At 52.6% G+C, this 15000-nt stretch overlaps 1 protein-coding gene across 2 annotated transcripts; it reads right to left on the reverse strand.

The window, feature by feature from the left end:
- Positions 1-4291: 4291 nt before the first annotated feature.
- On the reverse strand, positions 4292-6162 carry LOC127507924 (vitellogenin-1-like). 2 transcript variants are annotated; one of them, XM_051885373.1, is made up of 4 exons: positions 5545-6162; positions 5170-5339; positions 4814-5068; positions 4292-4713 (listed from the first exon to the last, which is right to left on the reverse strand). In XM_051885373.1, the coding sequence occupies exons 1-4, from the start codon at positions 5960-5962 to the stop codon at positions 4333-4335; spliced, it is 1224 nt and encodes a 407-aa protein (XP_051741333.1). In that variant the 5' UTR covers positions 5963-6162; the 3' UTR covers positions 4292-4332. The 2 variants fall into 2 exon arrangements, with proteins under 2 accessions (XP_051741333.1, XP_051741334.1); XM_051885374.1 differs by having other exon boundaries at positions 5170-6162.
- Positions 6163-15000: the final 8838 nt, after the last annotated feature.

The raw sequence follows: 15000 nt of genomic DNA on the forward strand, positions 1-15000 counted from the left end.
AATTTACTATTTTTTTGTACACAAATGGCTTACAGGGTCTGTGTCAAATAGGTCAAAGATGGGAAGCATTTTCCCTTACCCAACACTCTCCCACCTGCTATCTATTCGACGCAGAGCCTGTAGGATGTTTGGGGAAGCTGCTTATGTCACAGCATTATGGGGTTTTTCATTTTTGAATTTTTTGACTTGAAAAACTTGAATTTACTCATTTTTTTGTACACAAATGGCTTACAGGGTCCCTGTCAAATAGGTCAAAGATGGGAAGCATTTTCCCTTACCCAACACTCTCCCACCTGCTACCTATTCGACGCAGAGCCTGTAGGACGTTTGGGGAAGCTGCTTATGTCACAGCATTATGGGGTTTTTAATTTATGCGTTTTTTGACTTGAAAAACTTGAATTTACTCATTTTTTGGTACACAAATGGCTTACAGGGTCTGTGTCAAATAGGTCAAAGATGGGAAGCACATTCCCTTACCCAACACTCTCCCACCTGCTATCTATTCGACGCAGAGCCTGTAGGATGTTTGGGGAAGCTGCTTATGTCACAGCATTATGGGGTTTTTCATTTTTGAATTTTTTGACTTGAAAAACTTGAATTTACTCATTTTTTGTACACAAATGACTTACAGGGTCCCTGTCAAATAGGTCAAAGATGGGAAGCATTTTCCCTTACCCAACACTCTCCCACCTGCTACCTATTCGACGCAGAGCCCGTAGGACGTTTGGGGATGCTGCGTTTTTGTTCATCTGACAGCAATTTCAATTTTTACCACACAGAAAGAGACAAATTTGTGTATTTAAAAAAATTTTTATTTTTATGACATTGGGTCAGTAGTAACTCACATATAAATAATCCTTTATAAATAACAACACACAGAGATAAAAAAAATGTAAATGTTAAAAAAAATTTTTAAAGCTCACACAATGAAAAAATAAATAGGTGCTTTTATGTTGATCTTTCACTCCAGGTCCAGGTCCAGGAGATCTTGAAGGTTCAGAGTCACCAGGTCTGAATGCTGGCCACTTTCTGGCTCTGTAAAAACAACACATTGTCTGTTAACATCCCATTTAGCTAATTCCATAGAGACTAATCACTAATGTGTCCAGCCATTAACACCTACCTTGCATCACAATAGCCCCGTCCTGCAGGCTTTCCGTGTCTGGCTCGGCAGCTTCTGGAAGGTCTAGGATCTCATCTGCAATAAACATCATAGTTTGAGTTTCCATTCTTTAAAATACAGTCACGTTACACCAATAATATTGCACCCTGACATCGCTTACCCAGCGCTTGAAAAAAGTCCTCTTCAGGCTGAAGTTGTTGTTGTTGTTGGGGAGCGGTCGCTTCTGCCTCCACCAAGTCTGAGGTGATGTCAAAAGTGCTCACCATCGGAATCGGGGGGTTTGTTGCCCTCAGACTCATCAGTTCCTCCTGCGTCACCTTCCACAGGAGGTCTCTGATGTGTCGAGCGACCTCTGAAGCCTAAAAGAAAAGGAAAAACAACAGGGGACAGTTTGTCATAACATTACCATTAATGGTATGTTAGAGGAAATCCAACCAACAACTATTAGAATTCATGAACCAGCTTTTGTGATACTTACTGTTAGATCTGGGTGTCCCCTGTCCAGGTGTTTCTCAATGTAGGCAAATTCCCTGGAACACACAGGACAGCTCAGGTTCCTCAGCTTCACCCTACCTCTGGCCAACTTCAGCAAGATCTGACGTTCCTGGAGGTTCAAGATGCCGTGCACAGACCTCAGGTGATGCCTCAGATGAGTGACTCTGCAGAAACACATGGGGCATTCCAGCAGCATCTGTGAACGTGCAAACCAAGTTATATTACATGGGGTTCTTTTTTTTTTTACACATTTCTCCACAAGAATCACAACAACTGTCCAAAGAAAGACTACTTACATTGGAAAAACAAAGGGTTGGAGAGATTTGCTTTGAAAGGTCAGAGGGCTCTGGAGCTGCTGCTGTCTCTGCGAGGTCTTTCTTCCAAATGAGCTCACCTGGCCGCATGGACGGCCCATTAACCTTGGTCGTTAGCATTTCTATAGAGACCATCCAGAATTCCACAGGAGTTACAGCTGAGGAGTTATGCTGAACTGAGAGCCCCCCCAACTGATTTGTTCACTGATGGCTTACAGGGTCCCTGTCAAATAGGTCAAAGCTGGGAAGAAGATTCCCTTACCTAACACACTCTCCCATATCACAACAACAGTGGGTTTTTCATTTATGCGTTTTTTGACTTGAAAAACTTGAATTTACTATTTTTTGTACACAAATGACTTACAGGGTCTGTGTCAAATAGGTCAAAGATGGGAGGAAGATTCCCTTACCCAACACTCTCCCACCTGCTATCTATTCGACGCAGAGCCTGTAGGATGTTTGGGGAAGCTGCTCATGTCACAGCATTATGGGGTTTTTCATTTTTGAATTTTTTGACTTGAAAAACTTGAATTTACTCATTTTTTTGTACACAAATGGCTTACAGGGTCTGTGTCAAATAGGTCAAAGATGGGAAGCACATTCCCTTACCCAACACTCTCCCACCTGCTATCTATTCGACGCAGAGCCTGTAGGATGTTTGAGGAAGCTGCTCATATCACAACAACAGTGGGTTTTTAATTTATGCGTTTTTTGACTTGAAAAACTTGAATTTACTCATTTTTTGTACACAAATGACTTACAGGGTCCCTGTCAAATAGGTCAAAGATGGGAAGCACATTCCCTTACCCAACACTCTCCCACCTGCTATCTATTCGACGCAGAGCCTGTAGGACGTTTGGGGAAGCTGCTCATATCACAACAACAGTGGGTTTTTAATTTATGCGTTTTTTGACTTGAAAACCTTGAATTTACTATTTTTTTGTACACAAATGACTTACAGGGTCCCTGTCAAATAGGTCAAAGATGGGAAGCACATTCCCTTACCCAACACTCTCCCACCTGCTATCTATTCGACGCAGAGCCTGTAGGATGTTTGGGGAAGCTGCTCATATCACAACAACAGTGGGTTTTTAATTTATGCGTTTTTTGACTTGAAAACCTTGAATTTACTATTTTTTTGTACACAAATGACTTACAGGGTCCCTGTCAAATAGGTCAAAGATGGGAAGCACATTCCCTTACCCAACACTCTCCCACCTGCTATCTATTCGACGCAGAGCCTGTAGGATGTTTGAGGAAGCTGCTCATATCACAACAACAGTGGGTTTTTAATTTATGCGTTTTTTGACTTGAAAAACTTGAATTTACTCATTTTTTGTACACAAATGACTTACAGGGTCTGTGTCAAATAGGTCAAAGATGGGAAGCATTTTCCCTTACCCAACACTCTCCCACCTGCTATCTATTCGACGCAGAGCCTGTAGGATGTTTGGGGAAGCTGCTCATATCACAACAACAGTGGGTTTTTAATTTATGCGTTTTTTGACTTGAAAACCTTGAATTTACTATTTTTTTGTACACAAATGACTTACAGGGTCCGTGTCATATAGGTCAAAGATGGGAAGCACATTCCCTTACCCAACACTCTCCCACCTGCTACCTATTCGACGCAGAGCCCGTAGGACGTTTGGGGATGCCGCTCGCATCACAACAACAGTGGGGTTTTCATTTTTGGGTTTTATGATTTAAAAAACACCTCATTTTACAGGTCGGTGCTGCTGAAAGTGGTTTTTCATACATTTATAACTACAGTGTAACTAACATATTATTACAGTGTGTGTGTGTGTGTTTTAAAAAGATCATATTCCATTTTTACCTTTTTGGGTAGGAAAAACACGACAGACAAGAAGTGTACGTTTCAAACCACACTATTATTTATTAAAACAGAATCAGAAGCACACACACAAGAAAAAATAAATAAATGAAGAAAATGTACGTGAAACAAGAAATGTTCTTTTCAGGTCTCAAGGTCGCTGCTTCTTATGCTTGTGGCCCTTCTGCCGCTTTTCCCGGGCCCTCTTCTCTTTGCGCCGCTTCTGGATCGCCCTTTTGACCAGCCGCTCGCCCTTCTTGTTCTTTTGCAGGCCCTGCAGAGTGGTGCCCTTGGTCAGGACCACCTTCCTCAGTTTCAGTGGTGACACCTGGTCTGCCGTAAACTTCCGCTTTAGGCATGTCTTTAGAGGTGTCAGCCGAACTGTGGGGTTCCCCCTCCTGGCCCGCCGCATCAGGCGGCTTGCGGTGGAGTCGGCGGCCGGGGCGGCGGCGGCGGCCGGGGCGGCGGCGGCGGCGGCGGCGGCCTGTCAAAGAGGAGGGGATCGTTAGTTTGACAATCGATAAAACGCTGTTTTTTTTGGTGGTGTTTGTTTTTTTTATTGTTTTTCAGTTTACCTGGCTCGAGTCTAATGCCGACTCCTCTTGCTGCTGGGCGGGAGCCTCCGCGCTGGCAGAGGAGGAGGAGGAGGAGGAGGAGGAGGAGGAGGAGGAGGACGAGGACGAGGAGGAGGCGGAGGCGGAAGACAGCACGAGAATCCGGCGGCGGGGCGTCGACGTCTTCCGCCTGCTGGAGGAAGAAGGAGCCGGAGTCGTGGGTTTGATGGGACTCAGGTCCGGACCCTCCAGCGCCCCTTCGAACAGCCTCCTGTGCTCCATCGCCTGCTTTGCGGTTAGGTTCATGGCATAAAACTTGTCGGCGGTGCGTACATCGTGGCACATGAACTTAGCCACTTTCATGCGGTCCTCATCCCCGTGAGTGTACTTGGCCTGAAAATAAAATAAAAACAAAGGGGGGTGTGAGATTGACACGTAACACCGCCGACGCTAAGACAAAAAAAGGCAGTCGTTTTGAGAGAAAGATGCTTACGTGGCTGGCGATCGAGGTCCTAAGGTCCGTGAAGGTCGGGCAGCCGGGCAGTTTCATCTCCTTCCACGCCTCCTGAAAATAACAGTTCAGGTTCTTACAGGGGTTTGGCGTGGAGGTGAAGAAGAAATGTTTGGCCGCCTTCCCCCCCGGGAACTTGTTCCTCAGCGCCAGGAAACGCCTGCTCCATTCGTACTCCTCCTCCAGGAGCGCCACCTGGGCTGGCCCGTAGGCCTGGTTGGTCTTATGGCTTTCGATCTGAGAAGAAGAAACGATACACGACACGAGCTTATTATACAACACCGATACGCCAGACACCAATAGAAACATCACGAATGAAAAACGCAAACAAAACTCACGTTTATGACGTAGGACTTTTCAGAAGTGGATTTCCTCGCCCCCTCCACCTCCTGGATCGTCATGTTTTGATAAACGCCTCCTCGGTGGCCGTAGATGGAGGCGAGGAAAGCCGAGAAATATCCATAAAACCGCCACAGGTTCTTGGCTGTCGGAGTGCTCTCCAAAGTAGCTGAAACAGGAGAAAAAAAAAAAAACAAAAAAAAAAACAAACATCCAAATTACAAAGGGCCTGTACACGGATTGCTTTCGGGGTCCCCGTCAAATAGGCGGCGGCTGGGAGGCGGATTCCCTTACCCGACACCCTCCCACCTGCTACCTATTCGACGCGGACCCCGTAGGACGTCTGTGGATAGAACGAACGTGCATCTATTTACCCAGAAGCTCGGGGATCGCTTGCTTCGCGAGCTCGCGGCACTTTCGGAGAGTCGCCTTTGATAAGACCCTCTCCTCCTTGGAGGCCTTCACCGCCGCCTGGTGAGCCACCACGCCCCTCCGCATCGATTTCAGGATCTGGCGCATCTCCCGCCGAAGTCCGATCAGTACCGTCTTGCTCAGCCTGCATGTCGGAGGAGGGGTCTCGGCCAAGAAATCGACAAATTGCGCTACGTTTTGTGCGTAGTGCTTGATAGTCGTTTCCTTGATGCGAGACTGCCTCAACGAAGATATCCACCTGCGCAGACACAAATGAGAAAAAAAATCATCAAAAACGGCTCGTTCGGAAACAGCATCGGTCCTATACCCCCTGCAACCTATCCGACAGCGCCCTGACAGGCCGTTCGTGGACATATACATGCATACACATTCTCCAAAATACACCAGTGCAACTTCGAGTAAAAAACACACCGCTGTGACACACCAGTGCAACTTCGAGTAAAAAACAACACACCCGCTGTGACACACGCAAACTGCCGTTACCTGAAAATTCACCAGGGCCGTGGAGGTACAACTTCAAGGAAATACACACACAAAAAACAGGAGACCATCTGAATATTTGTACACGGGTGGCCTACGGGGGTCCCCGTCAAATAAACAGCAGCTGGGATGCGGCTTCCCTTACCCGCCAGCCTCCCACCTGCTATCTATTCGACGGGGACGGGCGTAGGACGTTTGGGGATGCGGCTCGTTCACAATGACAACAGTGGGTTTCGTTTTCACGAAAAAAAAATCAACAAAACAGCTCATTTTTACTGGTCGCGGCACACGAGAGCGCATTTATTACACTGGAATTACACAGTCGTAGGAGAAACACGGTCAAACATATCAACATTTGTACACAGGTGGCTTACTGGCTCCCTGTCAAATAGATAGCAGGTGCCAAGCAGCTTCCCTTACACGCAAGCTTCCCACCTGCTATCTATTCGACGGGGACCGCGTAGGACGTCTGGGGATGCGGCTCGTTCACAACGACGACAGTGGGTTTCTTTTCGTGGAAACAACATTTAAAAAACAGCTCACTTTAACTGCTCGTGGCACACGAGCGCATTTATTACACTATAATGACACAGTCGTCGTAGGAGAAAAACGGTCCAACATCTCAGCATTTGTACACAGGTGGCTTACTGGCTCCCTGTCAAATAGAGAACAGGTGGCATGCAGCTTCCCTTATCCGCCAGCCTCCCACCTGTTATCTATTCGACGGGGACCGCGTAGGACGTTTGGGGATGTGCGGCCCGTTCACAATGACAACAGTGGGTTTCGTTTTCATGAAAAAAAAAATCAACAAAACAGCTCATTTTTACTGGTCGTGGCACACGAGAGCGCATTTATTACACTGGAATTACACACAGTCGTAGCAGAAACACGGTCAAACATATCAACATTTGTACACAGGTGGCTTACTGGCTCCCTGTCAAATAGATAGCAGGTGCCAAGCAGCTTCCCTTACACGCAAGCTTCCCACCTGCTATCTATTCGACGGGGACCGCGTAGGACGTCTGGGGATGCGGCTCGTTCACAACGACGACAGTGGGTTTCTTTTCGTGGAAACAACATTTAAAAAACAGCTCACTCTAACTGCTCGTGGCACACGAGCGCATTTAGTACACAGGTGGCTTACTGGCTCCCTGTCAAATAGAGAACAGGTGGCATGCAGCTTCCCTTATCCGCCAGCCTCCCACCTGTTATCTATTCGACGGGGACCGCGTAGGACGTTTGGGGATGTGCGGCCCGTTCACAATGACAACAGTGGGTTTCGTTTTCATGAAAAAAAAAATCAACAAAACAGCTCATTTTTACTGGTCGCGGCACACGAGAGCGCATTTATTACACTATAATGACACAGTCGTCGTAGGAGAAAAACGGTCCAACATCTCAGCATTTGTACACAGGTGGCTCACTGGCTCCCTGTCAAATAGATAGCATTTGGGAGCCAGGCTTCCCTTACCCGCCAGCCTCCCACCTGCTACCTATTCGACGGGGACCGCGTAGGACGTTTGGGGATGCGGCTCGTTCACAACGACGACAGTGGGTTTCGTTTTCATGACAAAAAAAATCAACAAAACAGCTCATTTTTACTGGTCGTGGCACACGAGCGCATTTATTACACTGTAATGACGCAGTACTAGGAGAAAAACGGTCCAAAATACACTAGGGCAGCGCGGGTACAACTTCAAGTAAATACCACGTCATGACGACACTAACCAACAGCGGTTACTCCAAAATGCACTGGGGCCAACTTCAAGTAAATGCCACGTCATGACAACACTAACCAACAGCGGTTACTCCAAAATGCACTGGGGCCAACTTCAAGTAAATGCCACGTCATGACAACACTATAACCAACAGCGGTTACTCCAAAATGCACTGGGGCCAACTTCAAGTAAATGCCACGTCATGACAAACACTAACCAACAGCGGTTACTCCAAAATGCACTGGGGCCAACTTCAAGTAAATAACCACGTCATGACACCACTAACCAACAGCGGTTACTCCAAAATGCACTGGGGCCAACTTCAAGTAAATGCCATGTTATTTACACCCCGACGTTACTTGAAATTATACACATTTTGCTGCGACAACCGAAATACAATGATAAAACAGCAGCCTTACCTGTGAATCTTGACCGTCTCGTTTAAAAACGTCAAATTCGACAGGTTGGTCTTCCCCTCCGACATGAAAGCGAGAAACTTCTTGATGCGGTAAAGTTTCCCGCTCACGTTCTCCCTGAGCTTGGTGGACGGATCGGGACCTTGCTGGTGCCTCCGATAATCCTCCAGGAGATCGTCTGTGATCAAACAAGCCAAAAGTCAGCAAAAGCATTTCACACACAAAAAAGCCAGCATAAAACGACGAAAATTACTATGAACTACATTAACCGTTACTCACTCAGCACCACTACGTGGTCGGGGTACTGGGGAGGGCTCGAGGGCTTCCCGGCGCTGGTGGACGGCGCGCACTCCTGGGGCGACGTCGGCGATGGCGGCGGCGGCGGCGGCGACACCAGGTGCTTGCCGGCGGCGGGGGGCTGGCGGGGGGCGTCTTCCTCCGTCTCCTCCTCCTCCTCCGCGGGGCCGAGAGAGGAGAGGAGCCTCCGGGCCACCTGCTTGATCCGCGACGAGCCCTTGGTGGCCAAGAACTTGCGCCGCAGCGTGCGGTACCGCCGGGTGACGGACCTCAAGGTCTCGGTCAAGTGGTCGACCTGCTCGTTGAGGTCGGCGTTGTCCCGACGAAGGCGCTTCACCAGCCTCTTGCAGGCTTCGCTGCTGCACACCTCCTCCTCCTCCTCGGGTGGCAAGACAGAGGTGGTGGGGTCTTCGATGTCGGGGAGTGCCGCCTCCAGGTCCAGCGTCGAGACCATGGGGACCTCGGGGTTCGACGCCCTCAGCGCACCCAGCAGCTCGAGGATCCTGCGTTGCTTGCAGGAGGCGATGGTGTCGGTCCTGGCCGTCTCCGACAGCTCAGTGTGCGACTGGATGTGCCGGTCGAGACGGGTCGTTTCCTTGCCGCACCCGGGCACCGGGCAGCGGCCCTGGCGCACGTTCACGCGCCCCGACTCCAGCGCCAGCAGGTACTTCTTCTCGGTTTTGTTTCGCACGTTGTGCATGACCGTCAGATGCTGGCCGAGCCGAGCATACATGCGGTAGCACAGGGGGCACGATTCGATGGGCATGATTTCTTTTACGCGCAAAACGAGTCAAAAAATCGGGCAGCACTTCGTCGTCTGACAAGATCGGATGTAGCACGATCGACAGCTAGACAAGTTGTGGCAGGCAAACTCTGAGTCTGCTGGGCTCCTCCTCGCTCGCCGCCTCCCACCCGGTGCGCTTTCCAGTAAGGCCCAGGCAAACTTACCTACGAATGCACCCGACCCCTCAGGCTGCAATTTCAAGTCGCCCGTGCGTGCCTTACTCCAAAATGCACTCTTACTCCAAAGTGCACCCAGGGCCCCCCGGATGCATTTCCCAGTAAGCGCCCTTACGCAGTGCCAAAATTACTCCGAAATGGACCCCCCCTCCCTTCTCGCCCTGCAGCGGAACCGACCCCCGCGTACGCGCGACGCCTATCCGGCAAGGGTCCGCAGGACGTTCGGGGACGCGCCACAGCCAACGACGCCCGGCGCTCCCCACGGGCCCCGGACCCCACCGCCGCCCGCCGGGGGCCGCCCCGGCACGTTACCCCACTTTTAGGCCCGAAGTGGACGGATAGGCTGTCCCTGGACACCCAGGCTCAACACCACCCCCAGTGGTGACACGGACTGACTATCGGCCGAAAAATTCCCTTGCCGGAGAGTTAGGGAAAAACTGACATTGGACATCTAAATAAGCTGCAGGTGGGAGTACAAATGGAGACACCCTGTCCTCACACATACTACGGGGACAATGGCCACTTAAACCTATGGCAAAATTTCCACCAACAGACTAACTTCCCTAACCCCTATTTAGGGAATTCCCTTACCGACGCGCCCACGGGGAGACTATTTTGCACTCGGTGGACGGCCGTTCCTGGACGCTGCGCCGCACCCCCTAAACGATTTTTCACGCGCACGGCGGCGCCCAGGGGCCCGTCCGCGCGCCCCGCGGGCACGCGCGGAAAAGTCCCCGTCTCCCTGGGCCCCCCGGGGGCCCCGCGGGACACGCGGTAATGGGCCGCCGCGGATTTCCGCGGCCCGTTTCCCTTACCGCCCCGGTCCCGCCTGCAACTTATCCGACGGGCCCCGTAGGCCGTCCGTGGGAGGGGCCCCCCACGGCCCCCAGGCCGCGCCGGACGGCCTCCCGGGCCGTCTCCGGAACCGAGCCTCCCCGGGGCTCCGCGCGCCCGGCGGGGGGGGGCCCTCGGCCCGCCCCCCCCGCTCCCCGAGCCCCGGGCTCCGGGTCGGCTCGGTTCCCGAGATACGGCCGCCCGAAGCCGGACAGGAAGTGGCCGTATCTCGGGAACCGAGCCGAGCCCGGGCTCCGTACGCCCGGTGCAGGGGGGTCTCCTGGGGGGGCCCCCGACGCCCCTGGTCCCGGGCTCCGACTCGGCCCCGTTCCCGAGATACGCCCCCCCGAAGCCAGACAGGAAGTGGCCGTATCTCCGGAAGGAAGCCGAGTTGGAGCTCCGTACGGCCGGTGTGGGGGGGTCTCCTAGGGAGGCCCCCGCCCCCGGAGTCTGGAGGCGTAAGTCGGCTCGGCTCCCGAGATATCCCCCCCCGAAGCTGGACAGGAAGTGGCCGTATCTCGGAAGCGGAAGGTCCCCGGAGGTCGGGACTGGGCCCAGAGTAGGGTCCCTCCGGGAGGCCCTCTCGGGCCGAGTCTCGAGCCCCGCCTCGCTCTGGTTCCCGAGATACGGGCCTTTGAGTACAAGGGCGTTTGAGAGAAAAGGCGCCGTATCTCGGGAACGGAAGGCCCCAGCGGCTCGTGCTTCGGGGTGGTGAGGGGTCCCGGTGGGGGCTCTCGGCAGGCGCCGTCCCGGGCCCCGGGGAGGCTCGGCTCCGAAGCGCCCCCTAACCTGTGAAGGCCCGTAGCTCCGGAACCCGGCGTCGGATCGGCACGGGCCCGGGCTCGTTGGACAGGGGCCCTCGAGAGGCTCCTCTGACCCGAGTTTGGCGGTTCTAGGCCTCTCGGTTCGGGAGTTACGGCCGTTCGAAAATAGCCGTGGGATAGGCAGGAAGGGGACGAAAAAGCACTCCGTGGACACCCCGTCTTTACATCCAAACAGGCTGTACACGGACTGCCTATGGAGCCGCTTCGGATAAGTCACAGGTGGGATGCTGAGGAACGGGCCGAAAGGGGACAGAAACGCGCTACGTGTACATCCCACGAGGAACTTATCCGACAGGAATTCATAGGCTCTCCGTGGACACACTTTTTTACAAAGGCCAACTCTCCAAAGAGGTTGTCCGCGAACTACCTAGAAGGGCCGCGTCGGATAAGTCACAGCTGGGATGCTGCGGAACAGGCCGAAAGGGGACAGAAACGCACTAAGAGGATATCCCAAGAGGAACTTATCCGACAGGCCATCATAGGCTCTTCGTGGACACCCCGTTTTTACAAAGGCCAACTCTCCAAAGAGGTTGTCCGCGAACTACCTAGAAGGGCCGCGTCGGATAAGTCACAGGTGGGATGCTGCGGAACTAAGAGGATATCCCACGAGGAACTTATCCGACAGGGAGTCACAGGTAGTCCGTGGACACCCCGTTTTTTTTTACAAAGTCCAACCCTTTAAAGAGGTTGTCCGCGGACTGGCTAGAAGGGCCGCGTCGGATAAGTCACAGCTGGGATGCTGCGGAACAGGCCGAAAGGGGACGGATACGAAGTTCCTGGACAGAGGGAGCGAACGCTAGGGGGCGATGTCCACGAACGGCTGTTCACGGCGTGCAAAATAGGCCGTCCAGACACCCCCGAGTAAGGGCGCTTCCCTTAGGCAGTCAAGGGAAAATAGGTCGTTCGTGGAAAAAACCCCATTCATTCGAGTTGCCACTGTACGCCTAGGAAGTCGGTGGGAGCGCTGCAACGCATGGACGCCCGTTTCCTTCTTAAATGAGCGGCGAAGTGTACGCTTCTCCCCTTACCCCTGGCTTAGGCCGATAGGGGACGGATACGAAGTTCCTGGACGTCCCAAGTGTAACTTATTCGACAGGGCTCCACAGGTAGTCCGTGGACACCCCGTTTTTACAAAGTCCAACTCTTTAAAGAGGTTGTCCGCGGACTGCCTAGAAGGGCCGCGTCGGATAAGTCACAGCTGGGATGCTGCGGAACTAAGAGGATATCCCACGAGGAACTTATCCGACAGGCCATCATAGGCTCTTCGTGGACACCCCGTTTTTACAAAGTCCAACCCTTTAAAGAGGTTGTCCGCGTACTGCCTACAGGGGCCGCGTCGGATAAGTCACAGCTGGGATGCTGCGGAACAGGCCGAAAGGGGACAGAAACGCACTAAGAGGATATCCCAAGAGGAACTTATCCGACAGGCCATCATAGGCTCTTCGTGGACACCCCGTTTTTTTTTACAAAGTACAACTCTTTAAAGAGGTTGTCCGCGGACTGCCTACAGGGGCCGCGTCGGATAAGTCACAGCTGGGATGCTGCGGAACAGGCCGAAAGGGGACGGATACGAAGTTCCTGGACAGAGGGAGCGAACGCTAGGGGGCGATGTCCACGAACGGCTGTTCACGGCGTGCAAAATAGGCCGTCCAGACACCCCCGAGTAAGGGCGCTTCCCTTAGGCAGCCAAGGGAAAATAGGTCGTTCGTGGAAAAAACCCCATTCATTCGAGTTGCCACTGTACGCCTAGGAAGTCGGTGGGAGCGCTGCAACGCATGGACGCCCGTTTCCTTCTTAAATGAGCGGCGAAGTGTACGCTTCTCCCCTTACCCCTGGCTTAGGCCGATAGGGGACGGATACGAAGTTCCTGGACGTCCCAAGTGTAACTTATTCGACAGGGCTCCACAGGTAGTCCGTGGACACCCCGTTTTTACAAAGTCCAACCCTTTAAAGAGGTTGTCCGCGTACTGCCTACAGGGGCCGCGTCGGATAAGTCACAGCTGGGATGCTGCGGAACTAAGAGGATATCCCAAGAGGAACTTATCCGACAGGCCATCATAGGCTCTTCGTGGACACCCCGTTTTTACAAAGGCCAACTCTCCAAAGAGGTTGTCCGCGAACTACCTAGAAGGGCCGCGTCGGATAAGTCACAGGTGGGATGCTGCGGAACTAAGAGGATATCCCACGAGGAACTTATCCGACAGGGAGTCACAGGTAGTCCGTGGACACCCCGTTTTTTTTTACAAAGTCCAACCCTTTAAAGAGGTTGTCCGCGGACTGGCTAGAAGGGCCGCGTCGGATAAGTCACAGCTGGGATGCTGCGGAACAGGCCGAAAGGGGACGGATACGAAGTTCCTGGACAGAGGGAGCGAACGCTAGGGGGCGATGTCCACGAACGGCTGTTCACGGCGTGCAAAATAGGCCGTCCAGACACCCCCGAGTAAGGGCGCTTCCCTTAGGCAGTCAAGGGAAAATAGGTCGTTCGTGGAAAAAACCCCATTCATTCGAGTTGCCACTGTACGCCTAGGAAGTCGGTGGGAGCGCTGCAACGCATGGACGCCCGTTTCCTTCTTAAATGAGCGGCGAAGTGTACGCTTCTCCCCTTACCCCTGGCTTAGGCCGATAGGGGACGGATACGAAGTTCCTGGACGTCCCAAGTGTAACTTATTCGACAGGGCTCCACAGGTAGTCCGTGGACACCCCGTTTTTACAAAGTCCAACTCTTTAAAGAGGTTGTCCGCGGACTGCCTAGAAGGGCCGCGTCGGATAAGTCACAGCTGGGATGCTGCGGAACTAAGAGGATATCCCACGAGGAACTTATCCGACAGGCCATCATAGGCTCTTCGTGGACACCCCGTTTTTACAAAGTCCAACCCTTTAAAGAGGTTGTCCGCGTACTGCCTACAGGGGCCGCGTCGGATAAGTCACAGCTGGGATGCTGCGGAACAGGCCGAAAGGGGACAGAAACGCACTAAGAGGATATCCCAAGAGGAACTTATCCGACAGGCCATCATAGGCTCTTCGTGGACACCCCGTTTTTTTTTACAAAGTACAACTCTTTAAAGAGGTTGTCCGCGGACTGCCTACAGGGGCCGCGTCGGATAAGTCACAGCTGGGATGCTGCGGAACAGGCCGAAAGGGGACGGATACGAAGTTCCTGGACAGAGGGAGCGAACGCTAGGGGGCGATGTCCACGAACGGCTGTTCACGGCGTGCAAAATAGGCCGTCCAGACACCCCCGAGTAAGGGCGCTTCCCTTAGGCAGCCAAGGGAAAATAGGTCGTTCGTGGAAAAAACCCCATTCATTCGAGTTGCCACTGTACGCCTAGGAAGTCGGTGGGAGCGCTGCAACGCATGGACGCCCGTTTCCTTCTTAAATGAGCGGCGAAGTGTACGCTTCTCCCCTTACCCCTGGCTTAGGCCGATAGGGGACGGATACGAAGTTCCTGGACGTCCCAAGTGTAACTTATTCGACAGGGCTCCACAGGTAGTCCGTGGACACCCCGTTTTTACAAAGTCCAACCCTTTAAAGAGGTTGTCCGCGTACTGCCTACAGGGGCCGCGTCGGATAAGTCACAGCTGGGATGCTGCGGAACTAAGAGGATATCCCACGAGGAACTTATCCGACAGGCCATCATAGGCTCTTCGTGGACACACTTTTTTACAAAGTACAACTCTTTAAAGAGGTTGTCCGCGGACTGCTTACAGGGGCCGCGTCGGATAAGTCACAGGTGGGATACTGCGGAAACAGGCCGAAAGGGGACGGATACGAAGTTCCTGGACAAAGGGAGCGAACGCTAGGGGGCGACGATGCGTTGTCCACGAACGGTCGTCCACGCCGTGCAAAATAGGCCTAAGTTGGACAGATA

Source organism: Ctenopharyngodon idella, unplaced genomic scaffold (assembly GCF_019924925.1).
Source record: "Ctenopharyngodon idella isolate HZGC_01 unplaced genomic scaffold, HZGC01 HZGC01CH25, whole genome shotgun sequence".
Lineage (NCBI taxonomy): Eukaryota > Metazoa > Chordata > Actinopteri > Cypriniformes > Xenocyprididae > Ctenopharyngodon > Ctenopharyngodon idella.

Excerpts from the sequence above, each read along its gene's own strand:
- LOC127507924 (XM_051885373.1), bottom strand. The coding sequence starts at position 5,962 with ATGTATATGTCCACGAACGGCCTGTCAGGGCGCTGTCGGATAGGTTGC. Across the intron at positions 5,069-5,169 it reads AAAAGTCCTACGTCATAAAC|ATCGAAAGCCATAAGACCAA; the intron begins GTGAGTTTTGTT and ends TCTTCTTCTCAG. Across the intron at positions 4,714-4,813 it reads GGACCTCGATCGCCAGCCAC|GCCAAGTACACTCACGGGGA; the intron begins GTAAGCATCTTT and ends TTTTATTTTCAG.